Source organism: Pelophylax lessonae, assembly GCF_965119305.1.
Source record: "Pelophylax lessonae genome assembly, chromosome: 10".
Lineage (NCBI taxonomy): Eukaryota > Metazoa > Chordata > Amphibia > Anura > Ranidae > Pelophylax > Pelophylax lessonae.
In genome coordinates, this window is record NC_138777.1 from 4,596,094 (window position 1) to 4,619,411 (window position 23,318).

Here is a 23,318-nt window from a genome sequence, read left to right on the forward strand (position 1 = left end):
TTATTTTGAGGGGACAGTAAATTTACACTGTTATACAAGCTGTACACTCACTACTTTACATTGTAGCAAAGTGTCATTTCTTCAGTGTTGTCACATGAAAAGATAGAATAAAATATTTACAGGAATGTGAGGGGTGTACTTAGTTTTGTGAGATACTGTATGAATGATGGGATCTCCATCTCTAGGAGGACGCATGCTGGGGTAGATGTGGAGGTTTTAGTCAATGCAATCTATAAAGAACATAACATTGTATCCATTAACAATGATTTGTAATAAAATCATATATTTAATAACGATGATTTTATAATTCTTTTTTGCCCCTCGTTTCTTCTTTGATCCAATAAGCGCGCTCCGTTTCTTCCCTCTGCGATTTATCTATCAGCCGATATTCCGTGCGCTGGCGTTGTCTGTAGCAGCGAGGAGAATGATATTTTCTCTGCCCCGGCTGAACAATCATGTACAACAATTGTGAAATTGTTGTGTTTTAGTGAAATTGCTTTCTAGAAGTGAAGATAACATGCAATCTATTGGCGGATCAGACATGGAGGGGGAGGGGTGCTGCAAACCAATTTTACGTTGTTGCAATCGTGTATTATGAGGCCTGCGGCTTCCGGCGCTCTGAGGGCGATTATTTGCGGTAATATTAAAATTGATGGCGATGGCGGCAGCCGCGGTTATCTACACAGAGGTGTCAGACTTCTGACCTTCCAGAGGAAGACTTTGTAAAGACCAGACTGGAAATCCATTGAGGGCTCCAGGAGCATCGCGGGGCGACCATCTGTAGGACAATCGATGGATTTTGATGGCCACATAACAGCTGTTCAGCATGAATACTGATTGCTTGGTTTTAAAAGCAGACTGGAGCTCCCTCTAATGGCTGCATGAAATATGACACTGGCTGAGCTGCAATGCTGATGGATAGGAAGGGGGCTGTAAAACATTTGTTACAAGAAGCGTTCCTGCAAGTTGAAGGAAATGCCCCCCAAGATTAATGCCTGTATCACCAGCGCCGTCTAGTGGCCAAAATGTGGTATAGTTTTCTCTTGGAGGGATTTCAGAAAACTATACTGAATTTTGTCCACTAGGTGGAGCTGGCAGTGCTGGCAATAATCTCATAGAGAAAATACCGGACATTTCGCTCCAATTGTACGAATACCTCTGACATTCGTGCAACAAATGTATTATTATTATTAGACCCCCCCCCCTGGGGTGTTTATGAAAGCTTACAGGATGAGAAGAGTTCTCCATAACTGTCACCAATGTGCCGCGATTACAGTAGATGTGACATTCCCTTTAGAAATCCGTAAATTCCCGCCATGTCACAATATACAGTAATAGGACCACTGCTCAGAAATCTCCACCTTCAGTCATCAAAAACATCCTTAATATCCATTCAGTGACTCTGCCTAGGCTGAGATGATGTCATCACTCTGCTGCAGGAAGGAGGAAGCATTTCCTCAGTCTCCCCTCCCCCAGTGATCAGGCTGTACATTGTAACTTTGCAGAAGGAGGAGGAAGCATTTCCCCAGTCTCTCCTCCCCCAACACCCCCCCCCCCTCCCCGATCAGACTGCACAATTGTAGTTTGCATTGGCTGAGATTTTGTCATCAGTCTGCTGCAGGCAGGAAGAAGCATTTACTTGGTTTCTTCTCCCCCAGTGATCAGACTGTACATTGTAACTCTGCTGTGGCTGAGATGATGTTGTTGGTCTGCTGCAGGTAGGAGGAAGCATTTCCCTAGTCTCCCCTCCCCCAGTGATCAGACTGTACATTGTAACTTTGTAAAAGGAGGAGGAGACATTTCCCCAGTCTCCCCTCCCCCAGTGATCAGACTGTACATTGTAACTTTGTAGAAGGAGGAGGAAGCATTTCCTCTGTCTCCCCCTCCCCCCCAGTGATCAGACTGTACATTGTAACTTTATAGAAGGCAGGAGGAAGCATTTCCTCAGTCTCCCCTCCCCCAGTGGCCAGACTGAGGAAATGCTCCCTCCTCCTTCTACAAAGTTACAATTTACAGTCTGATCACTGGGGGAGGGGAGACTGAGGAAATGCTTCCTCCTCCTTCTACAAAGTTACAATGCACAGTCTGATCACTGGGGGAGGGGAGACTGAGGAAATGCTTCCTCCTCCTTCTACAAAGTTACAATGTACAGTCTGATCACTGGGGGAGGGAAGACTAAGGAAATGCCCCCTCCTCCATCTCACCTCCCCCAGTGACTTTTCCTAGGCTGAGATTTTGTCATCAGTCTGCTGCAGGCAGGAGGAAGCGTTTTCTTCTTTTCCCCAGTGATCAGACTGTACATTGTAACTTTGCAGCAAGTCACAAAGTGAGAGGCGGTGACAGGGGGCTGATCTGTGTCAGACATTTGTGAACACAGCCAGGAACTGCACAGGCTCCAGGATTTACATGATTGTGTCATCTCTGAGCCGGCATCCTTCTGGAGAAAAAAAAAGAGCAGATGAAGGCGTTGTCGGGGGGGGGGGGGGGGTCCCTTTGATTTCTGTGAGGTGAAATAAATACTCGGAGGGGTCACACTGACATTACTGAGCATGAAAATATATATCTAATGACAGATCCCTTTTATCTTGTGTTCCCCCGGACAGGCAGGGGGCGGGGCAGTGACACATAGCAGAACGCCAGGTGTTGTCACCCTCCCTGTGCCGTGCCTTGCTCTGCATTTCCTCTGGACGCTGCTGTATACAGCATGGCCTCCATCTTTGCGCTCCAGCATGAATCGCCATTATATATTCTCAGCCCGAGCATTGGCGCGCCGGCTGCCATCTTGCCATTCGCTCTGCCTGCAGTGGGGGAGAACTGATAGCTGCTATCTCCCGGCTTCCACATTATGCTGAGCCACGAGCCTCATAATTTATGGAGATTCCGGAATTATCCGCCCCCTGCTCCCTTCAGGGTGTCCAGATGTGCCGGAATAAAACTAAGCACATGATCTGCATATATTTACATACATGCAAATGAGGGCTTATTACCGGCAGCCTTAACACGGGCGCCGAGGAACAGAACAGAACGGCGCTGCGAGGGGGGGAAAGCGGGAGAAAATCCGCATAAAACAGCAAAAACAATAATAAATAAAAAAAAATTACAAATAAAATGCCAGAATGAAAGTTACCTGGAAATATGGGGCGGGTCTATTGTGGGTGATGGGGCGGGTCTACTGTGGGTGATGGGGCGGGTCTACTGTGGGTGATGGGGCGGGTCTACTGTGGGTGATGCTAAAATTCTCGCCGCGGTATTCAAATCTCAATTTCAGCCAATTTCCTAAGTGGTGAAATCCCCGTGCCTGACCCCCCCCCCCCCCCCCCTAACAATGGGGCGTATTAACCACTTCCTGCCCCGGCCAATTTTCAGCTTTCAGCGCTGTCGCACTTTAAGTTAAAATTGCGCGGTCATGCAACGCTGTACAAAAACAACATTTATATAATTTTGTTCCCCACAAACAGAGCTTTCTATTGGTGGTATTTAATCACTTCTATGCTTTTATTTTTTGCTAACAAAAAAAGAACGAAAATTTTGAAAAAAAAATAAAAACGTTTTTATAGTTTGTTAAAAAATTTTTGCAAACGGTTCATTTTTCTCCTTTATTGATGTGCACTGAGGAGGCTGCACTGATAAGGCAGCACTAAAAGGTGGCACTTATGGGCACCAATAGGCAGCACTGATGGGCACTGATGAGGCGGCACTGGTGGGTACTGATGAGATGCACTGATGGGCAGCACTGATGGGCACCGATAGGCTGCACTGATAGGCACTGATAAGATGGCACTTATGAGGCGGCACTGGAGGGCACTGATGAGGCTGCACTGATGGGCACCAATAGGTGGCCCAGATTATGAGGTACTGATGGGCACTGGTAGGTGGCACTTGTGGGCACTGATGAGGTGGCACTGATAGATGGCACTGATAGGCAGCACTGATAGGTGGCACAGATGATGAGGTACTGATGGGCACTGGTAGGTGGCACAGATGAGGTACTGATGGGCATTGGTAGGTGGCACTGGTGGGCACTCAGGAGGCACTGAGGCAGGACTGATAGGTGGCACTGATGGCCGCTGATAGGCAGCACTGATAGGTGGCATGATGGTGAGGCACAGATGGGCACTGGTAGGTGGCACTGATAGGTGGCACAGATGATGAGGTTCTGATGCGCATTGGAAGGTGGCACTGGTGGGCACTAAGGGCAGCACTGAGGCAGGACTGATAGGTGGCACAATGATGAGGCACTTATGGGCACTGGTAGGTGGCACTGATAGGTGGCACAGATGAGGTACTGATGGGCATTGGTAGGTGGCACTGATGGGCACTCAGGCAGCACTGAGGCAGGACTGATAGGTGGCACTGATAGGCAGCACTGATAGGTGGTACGATGATGAGGCACTGATGGGCACTTGTAGGTGGCACTGGTGGGCACTGATGAGGCTGCAGTGACTCTCTGAGTGCAGGGCCAATGTCCCATTTACACTAGCCAGTAATCGGCTTTTCTTTTTTTTCGTGAGGGAAAGAAAAGTCGATGACCGACTTCTGTTTACATCACGTGATCAGCAGTCATTGGCTGACAGCTGATCACATTAGACATGTGCAGTTAGTTTGATTGCGAATAAATATTCGAAGATTTGGATACATCCGAATACCCGAATTGCAGTATAAACAAAGTTTACTGAATGCTCCGAATAACGAAATGAAATTCCTCAGAATTTCGGAAATTCTAATTGAAATTCAAATAGAATTTTAGATGGAATTCCAGTCGAATTCGAACTGTAAAAATATTTCTGAAATCAAAGTCTGTGCGTGTTATTGGAGGAGCATTTGGAAATAATTGCTGTTTTTTGTTACGACAAAGAAGGTTTAAAGAGTCATTGTAATCATTTGATGTAGAATTTTCTTTTGTTTGTTCACTTTGCCACATTTAAATCGGAAAGAAAAAAATCCAAAAAGTTTCAACCGATTCAAAATGTATCCATTGGAATGTTTTAAATGGAAAAAAATGAATAAAATCGGAAGAAGATTCAAAAAAGACATAAAACAAATTCCTAATATGAATACTGAATATGAATTGAACGAATCAACCAAATCTAAACCAAACAAATTTTTTTTCGTCATGCACAGGTCAAGATCAAGATTTGTAAGGGGCTGGAATCGATGGACTCACCGATCACCCACGCCCCACAGGGCGCACAGGCAGCACATGCACGGGAAGATGTATGTGGATACCACCCCCCCCACCCCCCCCCCCCCCCCGAAAGTTTAGGTCTGCGCTATAGCTGTCTTTCGGCTATAGAGCGGGTGCGAAGGGGTTAATATTTAATAAAATATTGGTATCAATTCTAGTAACAATGTAGTGTATTAGTAACAATGTTGCTTTTTTGCCTTTTGGCTAAGGTCAAGTGTAGTATCTGTTCTTATCAGTGTCCAGTAGGGGGCGCTCCACCGTCATTCTGGCTGGGATGTCTGGCTGCAAAGTATTCCTGCTGGTATAATGGCGATCTTGAGAGACCTTCCTCATGGCAAGGAATCCGAATTGAGCGCCCCCTGGGGGTGAGGGTCAGTAACACTTCCCCAGTGTGGAGGAACCTGAGGGACCCAGTGCCTCCTGATTTTAGCAGTGTTGGCCAGGGAACAGGGAGGCAGAGAGCCTGTAGGTGCCCCCAGGAGTGGAGCCCCAAGGGTGATCCTGGTATCACTATGGGTTTAGGACCCCACTGTGAAAAAAGGCACAACACGACCCCCGCGCTATTTTTTTCTTTCTTTATTTTTTCAATACCTGGGGGCAAGCAATTGCATCCACGAGTCATATTAACCACTTGAGGACCAGAACTATTTCTGACATTTGTTGCTTACAAGTTAAAATCAATATTTTTTGCTAGAAAATTACTTAGAACCCCCAATTATTATTATTATATATATATATTTTTAAGCAAAGGCTCTGGAGAATAAAATGGCGGTTGTTGCAATATTTCATGTCACACACAGCAGTCTTTTAAAACGCAATATTTTGGTAAAAAATACACTTCACTGAATTTAAAAAAAAAACTAAACAGTAAAGTTAGCCCAATTATTTGTATAATGTAAAAGATGTTATGCTTAGTAAATGGATACCCAACATGTTACGCTTTAAAATTGCGCACGCTCGTGGAATGGCGACAAACTACGATACTTAAAAATCTCCATAGGCAATGCTTTAAAAATATTAACGGTTACCAGTTTAGATTTACAGAGGAGGTCTTTTTCTAGAATTATTGCTCTCACTCTACCATATGCGGCGATACCTCACATGTGTGATTTGAACGCTGTTTACATTTGTGGACGCGACTACATTTTCTTTGGCGCGTGAGCCTGAAAAAAAACTGATGATTTTTATTGCTGTGAGAAGGAATGTAAACATCCCCTGTGACAGTAATAGGCAGTGACAGGTACTCTTTATGGAGGGATCGGGGGGGAATGTGACAGTAATAGGAGTGACAGGTACTCTTTATGGAGGGATCGGGGGGGGAATGTGACAGTAATAGGAGTGACAGGTACTCTTTATGGAGGGATCGGGGGAATGTGACAGTAATAGGAGTGACAGGTACTCTTTATGGAGGGATCGGGGAGGAATGTGACAGTAATAGGAGTGACAGGTACTCTTTATGGAGGGATCGGGGGAGGAATGTGACAGTAATAGGAGTGACAGGTACTCTTTATGGAGGGATCGGGGGAATGTGACAGTAATAGGAGTGACAGGTACTCTTTATGGAGGGATCGGGGAGGAATGTGACAGTAATATGCAGTGACAGGTACTCTTTATGGAGGGATCGGGGGGAATGTGACAGTAATAGGCAGTGACAGGTACTCTTTATGGAGGGATCGGGGGGAATGTGACAGTAATAGGCAGTGACAGGTACTCTTTATGGAGGGATCGGGAGGAATGTGACAGTAATAGGCAGTGACAGGTACTCTTTATGGAGGGATTGGGGGGAATGTGACAGTAATAGGAGTGACAGGTACTCTTTATGGAGGGATCGGGGGGAATGTGACAGTAATACGAGTGACAGGTACTCTTTATGGAGGGATCGGGGGGAATGTGACAGTAATAGGCAGTGACAGGTATTCTTTATGGAGGGATCGGGGGGAATGTGACAGTAATAGGCAGTGACAGGTACTCTTTATGGAGGGATCGGGGAGGAATGTGACAGTAATATGCAGTGACAGGTACTCTTTATGGAGGGATCGGGGGGAATGTGACAGTAATAGGCAGTGACAGGTACTCTTTATGGAGGGATCGGGGGGAATGTGACAGTAATAGGCAGTGACAGGTACTCTTTATGGAGGGATCGGGGGGAATGTGACAGTAATAGGCAGTGACAGGTACTCTTTATGGAGGGATCGGGGGGAATGTGACAGTAATAGGCAGTGACAGGTACTCTTTATGGAGGGATCGGGGGGGAATGTGACAGTGACAGGTCCTCTTTATGGAGGGATCGGGGGGAATGTGACAGTAATAGCAGTGACAGGTACTCTTTATGGAGGGATCGGGGGGAATGTGACAGTAATAGCAGTGACAGGTACTCTTTATGGAGGGATCAGGGGGAATGTGACAGTAATATGCAGTGACAGGTACTCTTTATGGAGGGATCGGGGAGGAATGTGACAGTAATATGCAGTGACAGGTACTCTTTATGGAGGGATCGGGGGGAATGTGACAGTAATAGGAGTGACAGGTACTCTTTATGGAGAGATCGGGGAGGAATGTGACAGTAATAGGCAGTGACAGGTACTCTTTATGGAGGGATCGGGGGGAATGTGACAGTAATAGGAGTGACAGGTACTCTTTATGGAGAGATCGGGGGGGAATGTGACAGTAATAGGCAGTGACAGGTCCTCTTTATGGAGGGATCGGGGGGAATGTGACAGTAATAGCAGTGACAGGTACTCTTTATGGAGGGATCGGGGGGAATGTGACAGTAATAGCAGTGACAGGTACTCTTTATGGAAGGATCGGGGGGAATGTGACAGTAATAGGAGTGACAGGTACTCTTTATGGAGAGATCGGGGGGAATGTGACAGTAATAGCAGTGACAGGTACTCTTTATGGAGGGATCGGGGGGAATGTGACAGCAATAGGAAGTGACAGGTCCTCTTTATGGAGGGATCGGGGGTCTAAAATACCCCAAACCCCTCCACTGCACTTCAAAGTATTCAAAACGCCAAAATAGGCATTTTTGAATACTTTGAGTTTTTTTTTTAAATTGGAAGTGACGCTGTGGCGTCGCCTTCGGTTCATTACATTGGAGACCCGATCAAAGCCAATTCTGGCTTTGTTCAGGTCTCCGGCCAGCCGGTGCATGGGCTGGCTGGTCGTTCAGGTCTCCCAGTGGGACAGGAGACCCTGGCAGAGCGGCGGAAAGCAGCAGGAGGAAGGGACGTCCCCTCCTGCTGCTTGGGATAATGGCTGAGCAGCTGCTTAGCTGCATTGGTTGTTATCATCTGAAAGCTGTCCACTCTAAATAACGGCACAGGGGTGATGCCTCTAGCTGCAGGCATCACCCCGGTACAACCACTTCTTATGTACGGGTACCTGATTTTGCGGGAAGTGGTAATTGTGATTTTTTTCTTTATAAATTAAATTTTTGCTGCAGCAGGTTCTATACAGAGTACAGATGTGCCACTTTACAGACAGACTAAGGGGACCCCCAGGCACTATTTTTAAAGAAATTTTTCATTTTTATTGTTGCAATTAAAGCATAACTAAAATCACTGCTCCTGAAAAGCGGTAACCCCGAGCCACACTTGGGGTTACCCTGTAGTTAAATTTACATTGTCCCTACAATCCCCCCAATGTCATTCCGCTGTGTCCTCCGGCCGATGCTGGCATCCGTCTTCCGAGTTCCCTTCCCTGCGAGCACCGCAAAGCAGGGGGGGCGGAACCAGGTGGGAAATTAATAAAAAAGTACACAAAACAGCGATGACGTTCAGCTCCCAGGAGTCAATGCAAGCAGGAAGTGACTGCGCGGGCAGCCGCAGAGGGAGGAAGTGGAAGAAAGGTAAGTATATTTTATTCAATAACAAGGTAAGTAATTGAAAAAAATAATTGGGACTATTCATTTTGATTTTCAGCAAGCGGATGGCCCAAAGTGGTTTTTGAGGCCGGATCTCCGCTTTAAGGTAGCGCAGTGCTGATTCTGAATAGCAAAGAATGCCCCGGTCATGAAGGGGGTAACATTTTCTGGAGGTTACATGGTTAATAAAATATCAGTAACCATTTTAGTAACCATGTTGTGAATTAGTAACACTGTAGCGATTTTGACCCTTTGAGGTCAGACTTCGCGGAGTTGCATCGCTATCTCGTAAAAATTCGAAGGCCTAAAAATAACGTGACGTGGAAAGCTCCGCAGACCAATTTTTGTGAAATTACTAGAAATAAACTTAATAACAAAAGAAGAGCGCGGTATTAATTTAAGATAAAAGCGTCTAAGTCCGTTATCTGGATACCGCTAATCCTTTATGCAATAAAAAAAAAAAGAAGAGATTTCCAACTCGCGGTATCTGCGCGGCAGCGGCGGCTCCCCCTCGCCTTCTCATTAATTTAAAGTCAATAATAATGGTTTTCCACTATTGATTATACATAAGTCTTTTGTCTCTCCGTAATGAACTTTTGGCGGAGTCGCTCCCCAAACTATTATTTCAACCTCGTAAAACGGCAGATTTGACAATTGGCGCGGGCGGCTGATAGAGGCGGTAGGGTTATCCTTAATAGCTTTTTGTTTACCTGAGCTCTTGTCATTTACGGGGTTTTTGTTCGCCGCGTTAAACCGTCGCAGATTCGTCCTGAGGAAAATCTCCCAGTGGAATTGTAATCTCCTGTGAATGGGGTTTATAATTCTTCACCTGATTTTTTTTTTTTTTTTTTTAATTTTAGTGTTTTTCAAAATTAGAGAGAAAAAAAAGAATTTGAAGACTTTTCTCCCCAGTTTTGAAGGAGTTTGCAAACGCAGATGGAAATTGTTATAATAAAAAGAATAAATAATTGGGGTTCCCATCCCCCGACTAATTCCTATCCTCCATCGACCATTTTAGTTATAATCCCCTCAGCACTCACTTGTGTCTTTTCCATTGCTTAGCGTTTTGATTTCCCTGCAGTAGTTTGTGTCTTAGCCCCTCCCACAATGGGGAGGTTTCCTGCAGTAATTTGTGTCTTTGCCCATCCCCCAATAGTAATATTTTCCTGCAGTAGTTTGGGTCTCTGCCCCTCCCACAATGGGGAGATTTCCTGCAGTAGTTTGTGCCTCTGCCCCTCCCACAATGCCGATATTTCTTAGAAGTAGTTTGGGTCTCTGCCCCCCCCCCCCCACAATGGTGAGATTTCCTGCAGTAGTTTGTGTCTCTGCCCCTCCCACAATGGTGATATTTCCCGCAGTAGTTTGTCTCTGCCCCTCCCACAATGGGGAAATTTCTTGCAGTAGTTTGTGTCTCTCCCCCTAATACAATGGGCAGATTTCCCACAGTATTTTGTGTCTCTGCCCCTCCCACAATGGTGATATTTCCTGGCAGCAGTTAATGTCTATGCCCCTCCCCCAATGGTAAAATTTTATTGCAGTAGTTTGTGTCTGCCCCTCCCACAATGGGGAGATTTCCCAGCAGTAGTTTGTGTCTCTGCCCCTCCCACAATGGGGAGATTTCCCAGCAGTAGTTTGTGTCTCTGCCCCTCCCACAATGGGGAGATTTCCCAGCAGTAGTTTGTGTCTCTGCCCCTCCAACAATAGGGAAGATCTCCCCACACTAGGTGAGGAAATCTAATCCCTGGATTTCCTGAGAAATATATGAATTCTTATGTCGCTCTTTTTTTTTACCATCATTTTGGGTGGTGCTGCCCTTTAAATCCTGTCCAGATTCTCAGCTGTATAAAGGGGGATGGTGCACTTAGTCTCAGGCAGTGAGGGGTTAATGGAGAATTTGAGTTAATCCTTGCAGTGGGTCTCTGCGATTTCCTCTCCATGAACACGCCATCTTCCATGACAATGATTTGCGGACGCAGCAAACATTTTTTTTTTTCTTGTCGCAGACTCTACACGCATTAGAAATAAAGGCGTCCCCGCAGTGGTGCAGCCGGTTACACATAAAGTCTTTTTCTGCTCTCTCCCGGCTCTTGTCAGTGGCAGCAATTACCTGTCTAGTGGCGTCCCGGGGGGCCGCATCCAGCGTCGCCCCATTAACCGCTGTCGTCTCAAATTACGACAAGGTTTATTCCCCCGCAGGTAGCCTGCGTGCGCCGTGTTCACTGGGAAATGCTGCAACATTGTTCTTCGTTTAGGATTCAATACCGGGACGAGTTCCCGGCTACAATCCAGACAATGAAAAAAAAAATCTGAAGCGGTTATAATGGCCGAGTTTGGGAGGTCGAAGCTCCGACCAGCGCGTTTCTTCCGGGTCAATGTGGCCATAAGTAGTGCAATAAGTGAAGTAATCAATACGCTATACCACTGGCATGGTGTGCAGGACACACAGACACTGAGATATCAGTCACAACATTGGTGTACTTCATAGTGGGCCCAATCAAAGACCACCAAAGGGTGGCGAGAGCAACTAGGGGAGATCTCATGTCCCTAAAAGTTCCCCAAAAAATGTTTGAGTGGTTTTTAGGGGGTGCAACGAGCTTATAATGGCTCCTTGGGGTGAAAGGTAAGGAAGCTCCTTACACCTATACTGGACCTGCTGTTGTGACAAAAAACTTCCCCTTATTGACACTCGAAATAAAGAAAAACAAAACAAAAAATGAAGAAAAAAACAAAATAATTGGAAAAAAAACAAAATAAATATATATAATAATGAAAATAAATAAACTATTCTAAATATACAAAAACCCCAGACCCTCCAAATAAAGAAAAAAAAATTATATATATATATATATATATATATATATATATATATATATATATATATAGAATCTAAATATATAAAAACCCAGACGCTCTAAATGAAGAAAAATTAAACAAAAATAAATATATAGAAAAATTAAATAAACAAATCTAAATATGCAAAAACCCCAGATCCTCTAAATAAAGAAAAACAATATATATATATATATATATATATATATATATATATATATATATATATATATATATATATATATATATATACATATATAAATAAATGAAAATAAACTCATCAAAATAAAGAAAAACAAAACAAAGAAATGATATATGGAAAAATAAAAATAAATAACTCAGAAAAACTCAGACCTTCTAAAGAAAAACAAAACAAAGAAATTATATATATATATATATAGAAAAAAAAAAAATAAACCAATCTACATATACAAAAACCCTAGATCCTCTAAATAAATATAAACCAAAATAAATATATATAAAATGAAAATAAATAAAATTGGCGTACTAAATTGTGGGCTCATACAAAGACCACGAAGGGTGGCGAGAGCAAATAGGAGAGGTCTCATGTCCCTAAAAGTTCCCCAAAAAATGTTTGGGTTGTTTTTAGGGGGTGCAATGAGCTTATAATGGCTCCTTGGGGTGAAGGGTATGGAAGCTCCTTTCACCTATCCTGGACCTGCTGCTGTGACAAAAAAACTTCCCCTTATTGGCTTCAATAAAGGAAATAAACAAAGAAAACAAAATAAAAACCTATGAAAATGGAAAAAAAATAAACTAGACTCATTTAAATGCATAAAAACTCCAGACCATCTAAATAAGGAAAAAAAAAAACAGACCCTAAATGAAGAAAAAGACAAAACTAAATATATATAAAAATAAATAAACTAATCTAAATATACAAAAATCCCAGACCCCTCTAAATAAAGAAAAACTAGATAGATAGATAGATAGATAGATAGATAGATATAGATAGATAGATAGATAGATAGATAGATAGATAGATAGATAGATAGATAGATAGATAGATAGATAGATAGATAGATAGATAGATAGATAGATAGATAGATAGATAGATAGATAGATAGATAGATAGATAGATAGATAGATAGATAGATAGATAGATAGATAGATAGATAGATAGATAGATAGATAGATAGATAGATAGATAGATAGATAGATAGATAGATAGATAGATAGATAGATAGATAGATAAGATAGATAGATAGATAGATAGATAGATAGATAGATAGATAGATAGATAGATAGATAGATAGATAGATAGATAGATAGATAGATAGATAGATAGATAGATAGATAGATAGATAGATAGATAGATAGATAGATAGATAGATAGATAGATAGATAGATAGATAGATAGATAGATAGATAGATAGATAGATAGATAGATAGATAGATAGATAGATAGATAGATAGATAGATAGATAGATAGATAGATAGATAGATAGATAGATAGATAGATAGATAGATAGATAGATAGATAGATAGATAGATAGATAGATAGATAGATAGATAGATAGATAGATAGATAGATAGATAGATAGATAGATAGATAGATAGATAGATAGAGTCCTCTAAATATAGAAAAAACCCAGACCCTCTAAAAACAGAAAAATAAATATATAGAAAATTAAAAATAAATAAACGAATCTAAATATACAATATACAAAAATCCCAGACTCTCTAAAGAAAGACAAACAAAAATAAATACATAAAAAATGAAAATAATAAAATTGGTGTACTCCATTGTGGGCCCCCATACAAAGACCACCAAGGGTCGCGAGAGCAAATAGAAGAGGTCTCAGGGATGGGCTGGATGTTTGAGTCGAGCGTAAGTTCGTGTTCTTTGCCGAACACACAGACAACCGGGGCGTTCGGCAGCAAGTTCGCCTGCCGATGAACGCCCCATTATGCACTGGACAATTGCAGTGCAATAATTGCTTGTGATTGGCAAAAGCATGCACCTAACCTGTGTGCTTTGGCCAATCACAAAACAATGTCCTGTCAGAGCCATGATTGGTCAAAGGCAGGGTGCCTTTACTATACAAGGCTTCTGCTTACACGGCAGCGGTGTATAGTGTGTGATAATAGGGGTTAGGCAGGTAGTTAGTGGATAGTGAGTTGAGTTAGATTAGTGCAGTCAGTGTAGTGTAAAGGCTTATATTCCACTTTTATAATGTATGGATATGTTGTAGTCCTGGGTCCCATCTCTGTGCTCCCCAAGTTTTGTACCCCTGTCACTTATAGTTCGGGAGCAGTGCCATGCCAAGCTGACCAAGATTTCCCATAGACTCCAATGTTAAATACAGGGAGCAGTGCCATGCCAAGCTGACCTAGATTTCCCGTAGACGCCAATGAGTACTGAAAGCTGAAAATTGGTCTAGGCAGGAAGGGGGTGAAAGTGCCCTGTATTTAAGTGGTTAAGGGGAACCCTATGACAGAATTTAAAAAAATATGGCATGGGGTCCCCCCCCCCCCAAAAAAAAATCTATACCAGGCCCTTTGGGTCTGGCACAGTTTTAAGGGGAACTCCACGCCAAAAAAAAAGGTGTGGGGTCCCTCCCCAAAATCCATACCAGACCCTTATCTGAGCATGCAGCCTGGCAGGCCAGGGTGGGGGTGGACGATGAGCAAGTGCCCCCCTTCCTGAACTATACCAGACCGCTTGCCCTCAAAATGCGGAGGGTGCTTTGGGGTGCCAGAGAGTTCTTTGCCATGAGGTGCCATGTTGAACTTCCAGTGACCAGTATGAGAGAGTGAGAGCGATAACACCAAATTTACCCACACCTGCTCCCCATTCACACCTGAGACCTTGTAACACTAACGAGTCACATGACACTGGGGAGGGAAAATGGCGAATTGGGCCCAATTTGGATATTGTCACTTAGGGGTGTACTCACTTTTGTTGCCAGCGGTTTAGACATTAATGGCTGTGTGCTGAGTTATTTTGAGGGGACAGCAAATTTACACTGTTATACAAGCTGTACACTCACTACTTTACATTGTAGCAAAGTGTCATTTCTTCAGTGTTGTCACATGAAAAGATAGAATAAAATATTTACAAAAATGTGAGGGGTGTACTTACTTTTGTGAGATACTGTACATTCCTTGACAGCCGTTGTCATCTTCTCCCCAGCTGCCGGGTTTTCAGCCTCTTGATTGGCAGGTAGGAGATGATGTCACCCTGACATAGGCCTAGGAGTCAGTCACTCCAGTACAGCCCAGTGTGCCGGGAATGCACTCTGAGATGCGCATGCACAGCTCAGTGTACATTCAACAGAAAACTGCGAGCAGGTAAGTGTGTATTATTGTAGAAGAGACGTAGCAAGTTTCTTCTGCAATAAAGAGATACCTGCGCGGCGGAGGCCACTAGATGGAGCTAGGGATCAAAGAAAAAATAAAAACATAGTTCCTGTTATCATCAGCGCCATCTAGTGGCCTTAAAGTAGAATGAAACCCAATTTATTTTTTATGATCCCCAGCTCCATCTAGTGGCCATATTATGGTATCTTCCGGAATGACCCTATTTTTATAAACGAATAACATTCGACCTGGGGAGAAAATAGACTAATAACATTCGATTTTGCTCGATTTGCACAGAACAAATGTACCAGCTTTTCACTTTTTAAAAAAATTAAAAATTCATAGTTTAATGTATTGCTTTCTTTTTATTATCCATTCAACAGGCTGGGGGTGGGGTGGTGACACCACGGCGTGCTTTAATTTTAAGCAAAAAAAGTGAGGCTGTCATGCCGATCCATGGATTCACGCTGGAACAAAAATGAGCACATCGGCTGTCCTGGCGCGTGATTCCATGCCTGTCCCCGATACCGAGGGATGAGGATGACAGCCACAGATTTCCGTCCTTCAGACGGGCGCCGTTGGTGCGGCGTGAATTTGCTTGCGATTATTTCCATCCAGTAATTAGCATTGTTGTGATGCAGCGATTGTCCCCTCCGTCACAGAAATCACATCTTATTTAGAAGACGGCTCAAGGTAAGGCGATGTAGCCGCAGCTGCACCCCCCACCCCTCCCCTCCCCCAATCACGCGGCATTAATATTGTATTAGACAATAGAGATCACTTCTTCATCCTTAATTGGTACTTACATTTTTTTCCTCTGATGAAATTACTGATTGATTTGAAGTTTAAATGAACTCATTTATTATAATTGCGGAAGTCCTGAATACAAAGTAGTTTAAAATAAGGAACGTCACGGCGAGATTGATGGTCCTGCCGCGGAAAAAATGCCATATGTCTTTCCCCGACGGCTCTTAAATTGCGGGAGGAATTAAAAATATAAAAAGAAGTGAAAATCATCTTCATTTAGGTGACGGGACGAGGGGGGGAGACGCGGATAAATATAAACGGCGCCAGCAATCCCAAACGTGACCTTTACTGCTGCCAAAGAATGTCAGATTTGACGCCACGATAAAAGACCGTCATCAGTGAAAGATCAAAATAAGAATTGTTGCAAATTTCCCCACAGGGGGATTTATCCCTCACTTCCTGTCTGGACAGGAAGTGATAGAAAATCTCTTGGATGGGGTCACAGAGAAAAACACATTTTCAGTAGAGTCGGGGGAGGAGATCAGGAACTTCTCTCTGGCTTTTATTTCCATCTGTGTAACTGCTGAGGAGATTTCTTCTGACTTCCTGTCAGGACAGGAAGTCATGAAAATATCTTTAGTAGAGGCAAAAAACACATTTTTATCAGAGTGGGGAAGGTTTAGAATGTGGGGAAATATTTTTTATTTTTTTTGCTGTGCCTTCCTGGTGACAACTGGTCCTTCCATTTCTTGTATTATGGTGTGACAAGGACAGGAAGTGAGAGAAAATCTCCTCATTGGGGGAGGGGAAGGGTCCATAATAGCAGCCATGAATTTCTTACTGTATAGGTTTCACTTTAGGACTTTGAACACAGGAGATACGATCTGAAAAAATACAGCTGACAACATTTTTAGAATGCATTTTCTACATCCAGCTCCTCCCACTGCCACTGATCCCCACCCCCGTCATAATGACAGCCAGGTATTGCTTTGTATTAAACAGCAGCTGTCAAAATGCAGCCACTTATGTGAAAAATGACACTTCTAGATAGTCTACAAGTGTCATCACATAAATACAATGTAACGATGGATTGTTACATTTTATTTACGGTTTCATTCATTTGTAGATCAAAGGTTTGATCTTTAATCTGTGGGTGAAATCACTTAAAGAAACCTTACAACTATATAAAAAAAAGCCTTTTAGTAATTAAATGTAATTTTCCTCTAACCTCTTTTTGACACTGATCAACCCTAATTAAATCCCTCCTCCCTAAAGCTATTACCAGGCCCAGATCTAGGGGAGTGTTTGGGTGTGTTGTGCTCCCCCCCCCCCCCCCCCCCTAGTCTCTAAGAGTACATCCACTGATCCATGAGGCAGTCTGATGGGAACAATTATTGTAAGGGGGCTCTGATGAGGACAGTTGATGTAAGGGGGGCTCTGATGGGGACAGTTGATGTAAGGGGGGCTCTGATGGGGACAGTTGATGTAAGGGAGGCTCTGATAGGGACAGTTAATGTAAGGGGGGCTTTGATGGGGACAGTTGATGTAAGGGAGGCTCTGATAAGGACAGTTGATGTAAGGGGGGCTCTGATGGGGACAGTTGATGTAAGGGAGGCTCTGATAAGGACAGTTGATGTAAGGGGGGCTCTGATGGGGACAGTTGATGTAAGGGGGGGCTCTGCTGGGGACAGTTGATGTAAGGGGTCTCTGATGGGGACAGTTGATGTAAGGGGGCTCTGTTGAGGATAGTTGATGTAAGGGGGGCTCTGATGAGGACAATTGATGCAAGGGGGGGCTCTGATAGGAACAGTTGATGTAAGAGGGGCTCTGATGAAGACAGTTGATATGGGAAGGGCTCTGATGAGGATAGTTGATGTAAGGGGGGCTCTGATAAGGACAGTTGATGTAAGGGGGGCTCTAATGGGGACAGTTGATGTAAGAGGGGACTCTGATGAGGATAGTTGATGTAAGAGGGGCTCTGATAGGTACAGTTGCTGTAAGGGGGGCTCTGATAGGGACAGTTGATGTAAGGGGGGCTCTGATGGGGACAGTTGATGTAAGGGGGGCTCTGATGGGGACAGTTGATGTAAGAGGGGCTCCGATGGGGACAGTTGATGTAAGGGGGGCTCTGATTGGGACAGTTGCTGTAAGGGGGTTCTGATGAGGGCAGTTGATATGGGAAGGGCTCTGATGAGGATCGTTGATGTAAGAGGGGCTCTGATAGGGACAGTTGATGTAAGGGGGGCATTCTGACAGGGACAGTTGATGTAAGAGGTATTCTGATGAAGACCCCTGATGTAAGGGGGGACACTGTAAGTAACACTTGATATAAGGAGGCACAGGGTCTGTTTAATCATCCTAATCTAATGACAACCCAATACACACTACTGTTCTCTGTTCATTCCTGCACCACCTCTGTCTGTCAGATGTTATTTGCTGGTTGTGGCTCATGGTATATAAGTGCGTGGAGTGAATGGGGAATACTGGTTTTCTGCTTCTCTGTCACACATTATGCCCCCTGACTTTATTTACTGCACCCCTATATTAGATAAAGCTAGATCTGTCCCTGGCTTTTACTTTTCTGATTTTATATATTTGTTTTTATTCTTTATATTTTTTTATTTTCATGCCTTTTGCTTGATTATATTTTTAATGCCGCATAAAAAGAAAGTGTTCAAAATAATGAAAAAATGTCTTTTTTTCATTTGCAAAAAACTTTGGCATACAAAAAATGTGACTAATTAGAGAATAAAAGCGTATATTTTTTATTTACAGTAAAACTACATTTTGAAAAACTAACACCAGTTAAAATAGATTTTTTTTCTTTTATCTTTTTTTTTTTTAGAGTTCAAAAAAAAAAAAAAAGTTTTGCAAGACAATACTGCGAATAGAAAGCACAAAAAAAAAAAAAAAAAAAAAAGCCAAAACTATTAGGCCTCATTCACATGGACATATTTAAAGTGATTGTAAAACTTTAATAATTATTTTATTAAAATAAAAACATGTTATACTTACCTGCTCTGTAATGGTTTTGCACAGAGCACCCCTGATCCTCCTCTTCTCAGTGCTTCTGGCTCCTCCTCCTTGCCGAGTGCCCCCATAAGAAGAAGCTTCCTATGGAGGCACTCGTGTGGGCTCGCTCCTGAGCCCCTCTATCTTTGTCCATAGACACAGACAGCAGGGCTTGGCCCCATCCCCTGCGTAGCAGAATTAGATTGACAGTAGCAGGAGCCAATGGCTATTGATCGGCCCTGTGAGGGGGGGGGGAAGAGCAGAGAGCCATTGCTCTCTGGCACAGCACTGGATCGTGATGGTGCTCAGGTAAGTATAAAGGGGGGCTGGGGGGATCCCAGTCACAGAAGGTTTTTTACCGTAATGCATAGAAAGGTTTTACAAACAAACACTTTAAGCGTACACCCAAGGGAGGGTCATATTTGCCAGCACGGGATGCCCATGTGTGCTCCCAATTTGATATCTGTGTGGGTATAGGTCCATCGAACGCAAAGTGTGAATTCTGGGAGACGCATGCGCACAGATGTCAGATTGGCAGCAGCAGGCACTGCGTCACAATTGACATGAATGGGACTGCCTACACCTGTACTGGCAAACATTGGCCCTCACATGGGTGTACAGATGTCCCCACCCCCTGAGCTTTTAATGCGTCCGGTGGCTTCAGTGACCAATAAGAGAAGCTCAGAAGACCAGAGCGGCTTGCCTGAGATTGACTTTCACAAGAAAAGGAGATCCACATATATCTTCAGTTGCCTCTCTCTTAACTTTTCATCAGCTTGACACGTCATGACCTTCGATGACGTATTAATTTATCATATGGTCAGTCTGAATTTCCCAGGTTTGTCTGGATATGCTGGGACTTGTAGTACCCAGAGAGTTATTACGCTGCTGTGTGCCACTGACCATCCCTCCACACCCCACCAACAATCCATCTACTCACAAGATGAAATTCTTTAATGGAGATTAAAATCTGGAAACGGCAACATATCATAACATGCAACTGATTGTAACAAGCAGCGGGTCGAAGGTCAAGCGTTTGCTACAAATGGTTAGTAATCAGAACAATGTTTCAGGAGTAGAAGATAAAAAAAACGCGCAGCGCAACTCATTACAATGTGACGTCAATGGGACAGTAATCCAAAAAGTTGAATAACTAATGTCCACCAACCCATTCATAGATTGGTCTGCAAAGGTCCCAAGATGGGAAAAAAAGTGCTAGGGAAGGCCAGAGGGAGGATTTAATTGTGCAGGTTGAACTTTGAATGTAACTTTTTTTGGGGTAAAATTTATTAAACATGATTGCCCTTCACACCAACCTGAAAAAAAAAAAAACAATTAGATATAATAAGTAGAGTGGACTAGTGAATATAGAATTCAGGAGCCATTCAAGCACCTCCCCAATTTTACATTCAACTAGCAAAGCCTCCAAAAGTCAGGCACCCCTGTGATTTCCTAGGCACGTCGGTATCCCCTCCTTTGATAAACTTTTTGGGTTTTCTGGTCCAGAAATTTCTCCAAGGTGCAGTCCTCTTTTTCTGAGACCTTTAGTTAAAGACCTCAACGTTTTCTCTTCAGTTCAGGGGTTGGTTGTCGGACTTGATAACACTTTACGGAGGAGATTGGATGCCATCTCCCGAGTACACTATGTCTTGGGCTAAGCCCCCAATGTTTTTGGCACAACAATAAAATGTTTCAGACTTTCCCTAAAATGTTTTCTTGACCCGTGGTGTGGCTGGTTGTCCCTGGGAGGGTTTCTGGCCCTGGCTGGTGACTGACTGTCCATGGGGGAGTCTCTGGCCCTGGCTGGTGGCCAGCGGTCCCTGGGAGGGTCTCTGGCCCAGGCTGGCGGCTGGTTGTCCTTGGGAGGGTCTCTGGCTGGCGGCCTGGCACGGTTTCTCACTCCGGCTTGTAGACGGGGCTGATCTGTGCAGCAAGGAGTTATCCTGACTGTCCTGCATCCTGCGAGGCTTGTGCTGTGGAGATGTTTTTCTTTCGGCAGGCTGTGGGTGAGGACACAGAACACACTATTAGGATTGGAAACTCTCTCTCTCCCTCCCTCTCCCTCTCTCTCTCTCTCTCCCTCTTTCTCTCCCCCCTCTCTCTCTCTCCCTCTCTCTCTCTCTCCCTCTCTCTCTCTCTCCCTCTCTCTCTCTCTCCCTCTCTCTCTCCCCCCTCTCTCTCTCCCCCCTCTCTCTCCCTCTCTCTCTCGCCCTCTCTCTCTCGCCCTCTCTCTCTCGCCCTCTCTCTCTCGCCCTCTCTCTCTCGCCCTCTCTCTCTCGCCCTTTCCCTCTCTCTCTCTCTCTCTCTCTCTCTCTCTGAGCCCCAGTGCACTGCATTGCCCGGGGGCCTATAAGGCTCTTAAGATGGCACTGGTGGTGACCAGCACAGGAAGTAAGCCCGATCCCAGAAGACCATGAATACTCATACTAGTGAGAGAGACACAGAATGGAGGGAACCCAATACATAGACCAGAATATGGAAACTGGTCTACCGGATCCATGGGAAGGAGGAGGAGCTAGCAAACAATGGTAGACGTTGCCTGGCACAGCTGAAGACGTCCATCTTTCTAGGACACTAGCAAAAAAGCTGAGCCCTGCTGGGAGTAGGAGGGGTTATCCTACACTGGCCTACAATTTTTTTTTTCTACGCTAGTGTCAAAGCCTCCTTTAGATGGCAGTATAACCCAAAAATATATGACTTCATGTGTCCCTCGATGGACGAGAAATAAAAAAATTTGTATATGAGGTATGGTTAGATGCTCCACAAACATAATTTTCACATTTTAGGTTTTCTTTTTAGACATTTAATGGCTAGGAGCAGCAAATACAGACAACAAAGACATTCACCCGGCTGCCTTTAGTGCCATCAGGAGATGCCAGCCCTGAAGAAGAGGAGAGGGGGTTTCCCCTGAAACGTGTTGGCTGTATCTGATGTTCTTACCCATTAAATGTTTAAAAAAGGTCTTTCAAGGCGCTCCTCTGTACACATCCAGGAATTTATCATCTGGCGAGACCTTCTTGGGGATGTCCCACGTGGGTATAAATACAGGCATGTCACATGTAGGTATAACTAATGGGATTTTTGTACTTACTGCGAAATCCATTTTTTTTAGTTCATACACGGACACAGCTCTCTATAAATCATAACTACTGGGACGTCCAAAAGCAGTGCCAAAAGGAAATTGGGGGGTTGATAATATAACCCAAGGTTAAACATAAAAGAGTCCTTAACCAGGACACAGGAGCCCTAACTGGGTCACAGAAGCCCCATCTGAAAAATAAAAGTTTAAAGAAAAACACCCCTCAAGAGGGAACAGCCCCTCTTAAACCGCAGCCTGCAAAACTTTGAGGCCAAAAGAAGCATCCGCAGATGCCAAAGTATCTGCCTTATAGAATTTTGTGAAGGTATGCGCCGACGACCAAGTGGCCGCCTTGCAAACCTGATGACGGAAGGACCAAGAAGCACTCAGTGCCCGAGTAGAATGCACCAGAGAAAGGTGGAACCTGACCTTTAATGGAATAGGCCTGAGTCACCATCTGTCTGATCCATCTGGAGATGGTAGCCGAAGAAGCGGACAGCCCGTTTCTGGGTCCTTCCATAACCACAAAAAGCTAGTCTGACCTCCGAAAGGACTCAGTAGTTGCCAGATAAACCCGAATCGCGCGAACCACATCCAAGGTATGAAAATCTAATTCCTTGGGATGAGCCGGCTTGGGACACAAGGAAGGCAACACAATGTCCTCATTCAAATGGAAGCCAGAGACAACTTTGGGCAGGAATAATGGACAGGGAGAAAGAACCACTTTATCCCTATGGACCACCAAATAGGGACAGCAACAGGATAATGCCGTCAATTCCGATACCCCACGGGGCGAGGTACTAGCCACCAAGAATGTCACGTTCTGGGAGAAAGTAGACAAGAGAATCTCCCCAATATTCCCAAATGGAGGTTTCTGGAGAAACGAAAGCACTAAATTTTAATCCCATGGCGGCAAAAGAGACCGTACAGGTGGAGCCAAATATCGTACCCCCCTGAATGAAGGTACGAACGAAAGAGTGTGTGGCTAGGGGGGTCGCTGAAAGAAGATTGCCAGGGCAGACAACTGGCCCTTGATGGTACTCAAGGCCAACTTCTGATCAACGCCCCCCCCCCCCCAAATCATACCCTTGATGATGTCATTCAGGGTAGCCCCAAACAGGCGATCCCCTTGAAAGGGCAGATCAATGAGAGCTTTCTTACAGGCTTGGTCTGCGGACCAATTCTTAAGCCACAGCACGCGCCTAACCACCACAGCTGAAACATAAATTTTGGACAGCACAGGAGCTGTATCCAAAGTTGCATCACAAATAGCCCAT

General features: G+C 44.1%; 1 protein-coding gene across 1 annotated transcript in view; it reads right to left on the minus strand.

Annotated features, from left to right (window-relative positions):
- Positions 1–20,665: 20,665 nt before the first annotated feature.
- STK33 (serine/threonine kinase 33) overlaps positions 20,666–23,318 on the minus strand; it is a gene marked incomplete at its 3' end in the record, with an annotated part of 92,544 nt that continues 89,891 nt past the window's right edge. The window contains exon 13 of the mRNA XM_082270455.1: positions 20,666–20,962. Coding sequence (XP_082126581.1) covers positions 20,666–20,962 — 297 coding nt within the window. The remainder of the gene's footprint in view (positions 20,963–23,318) is intronic.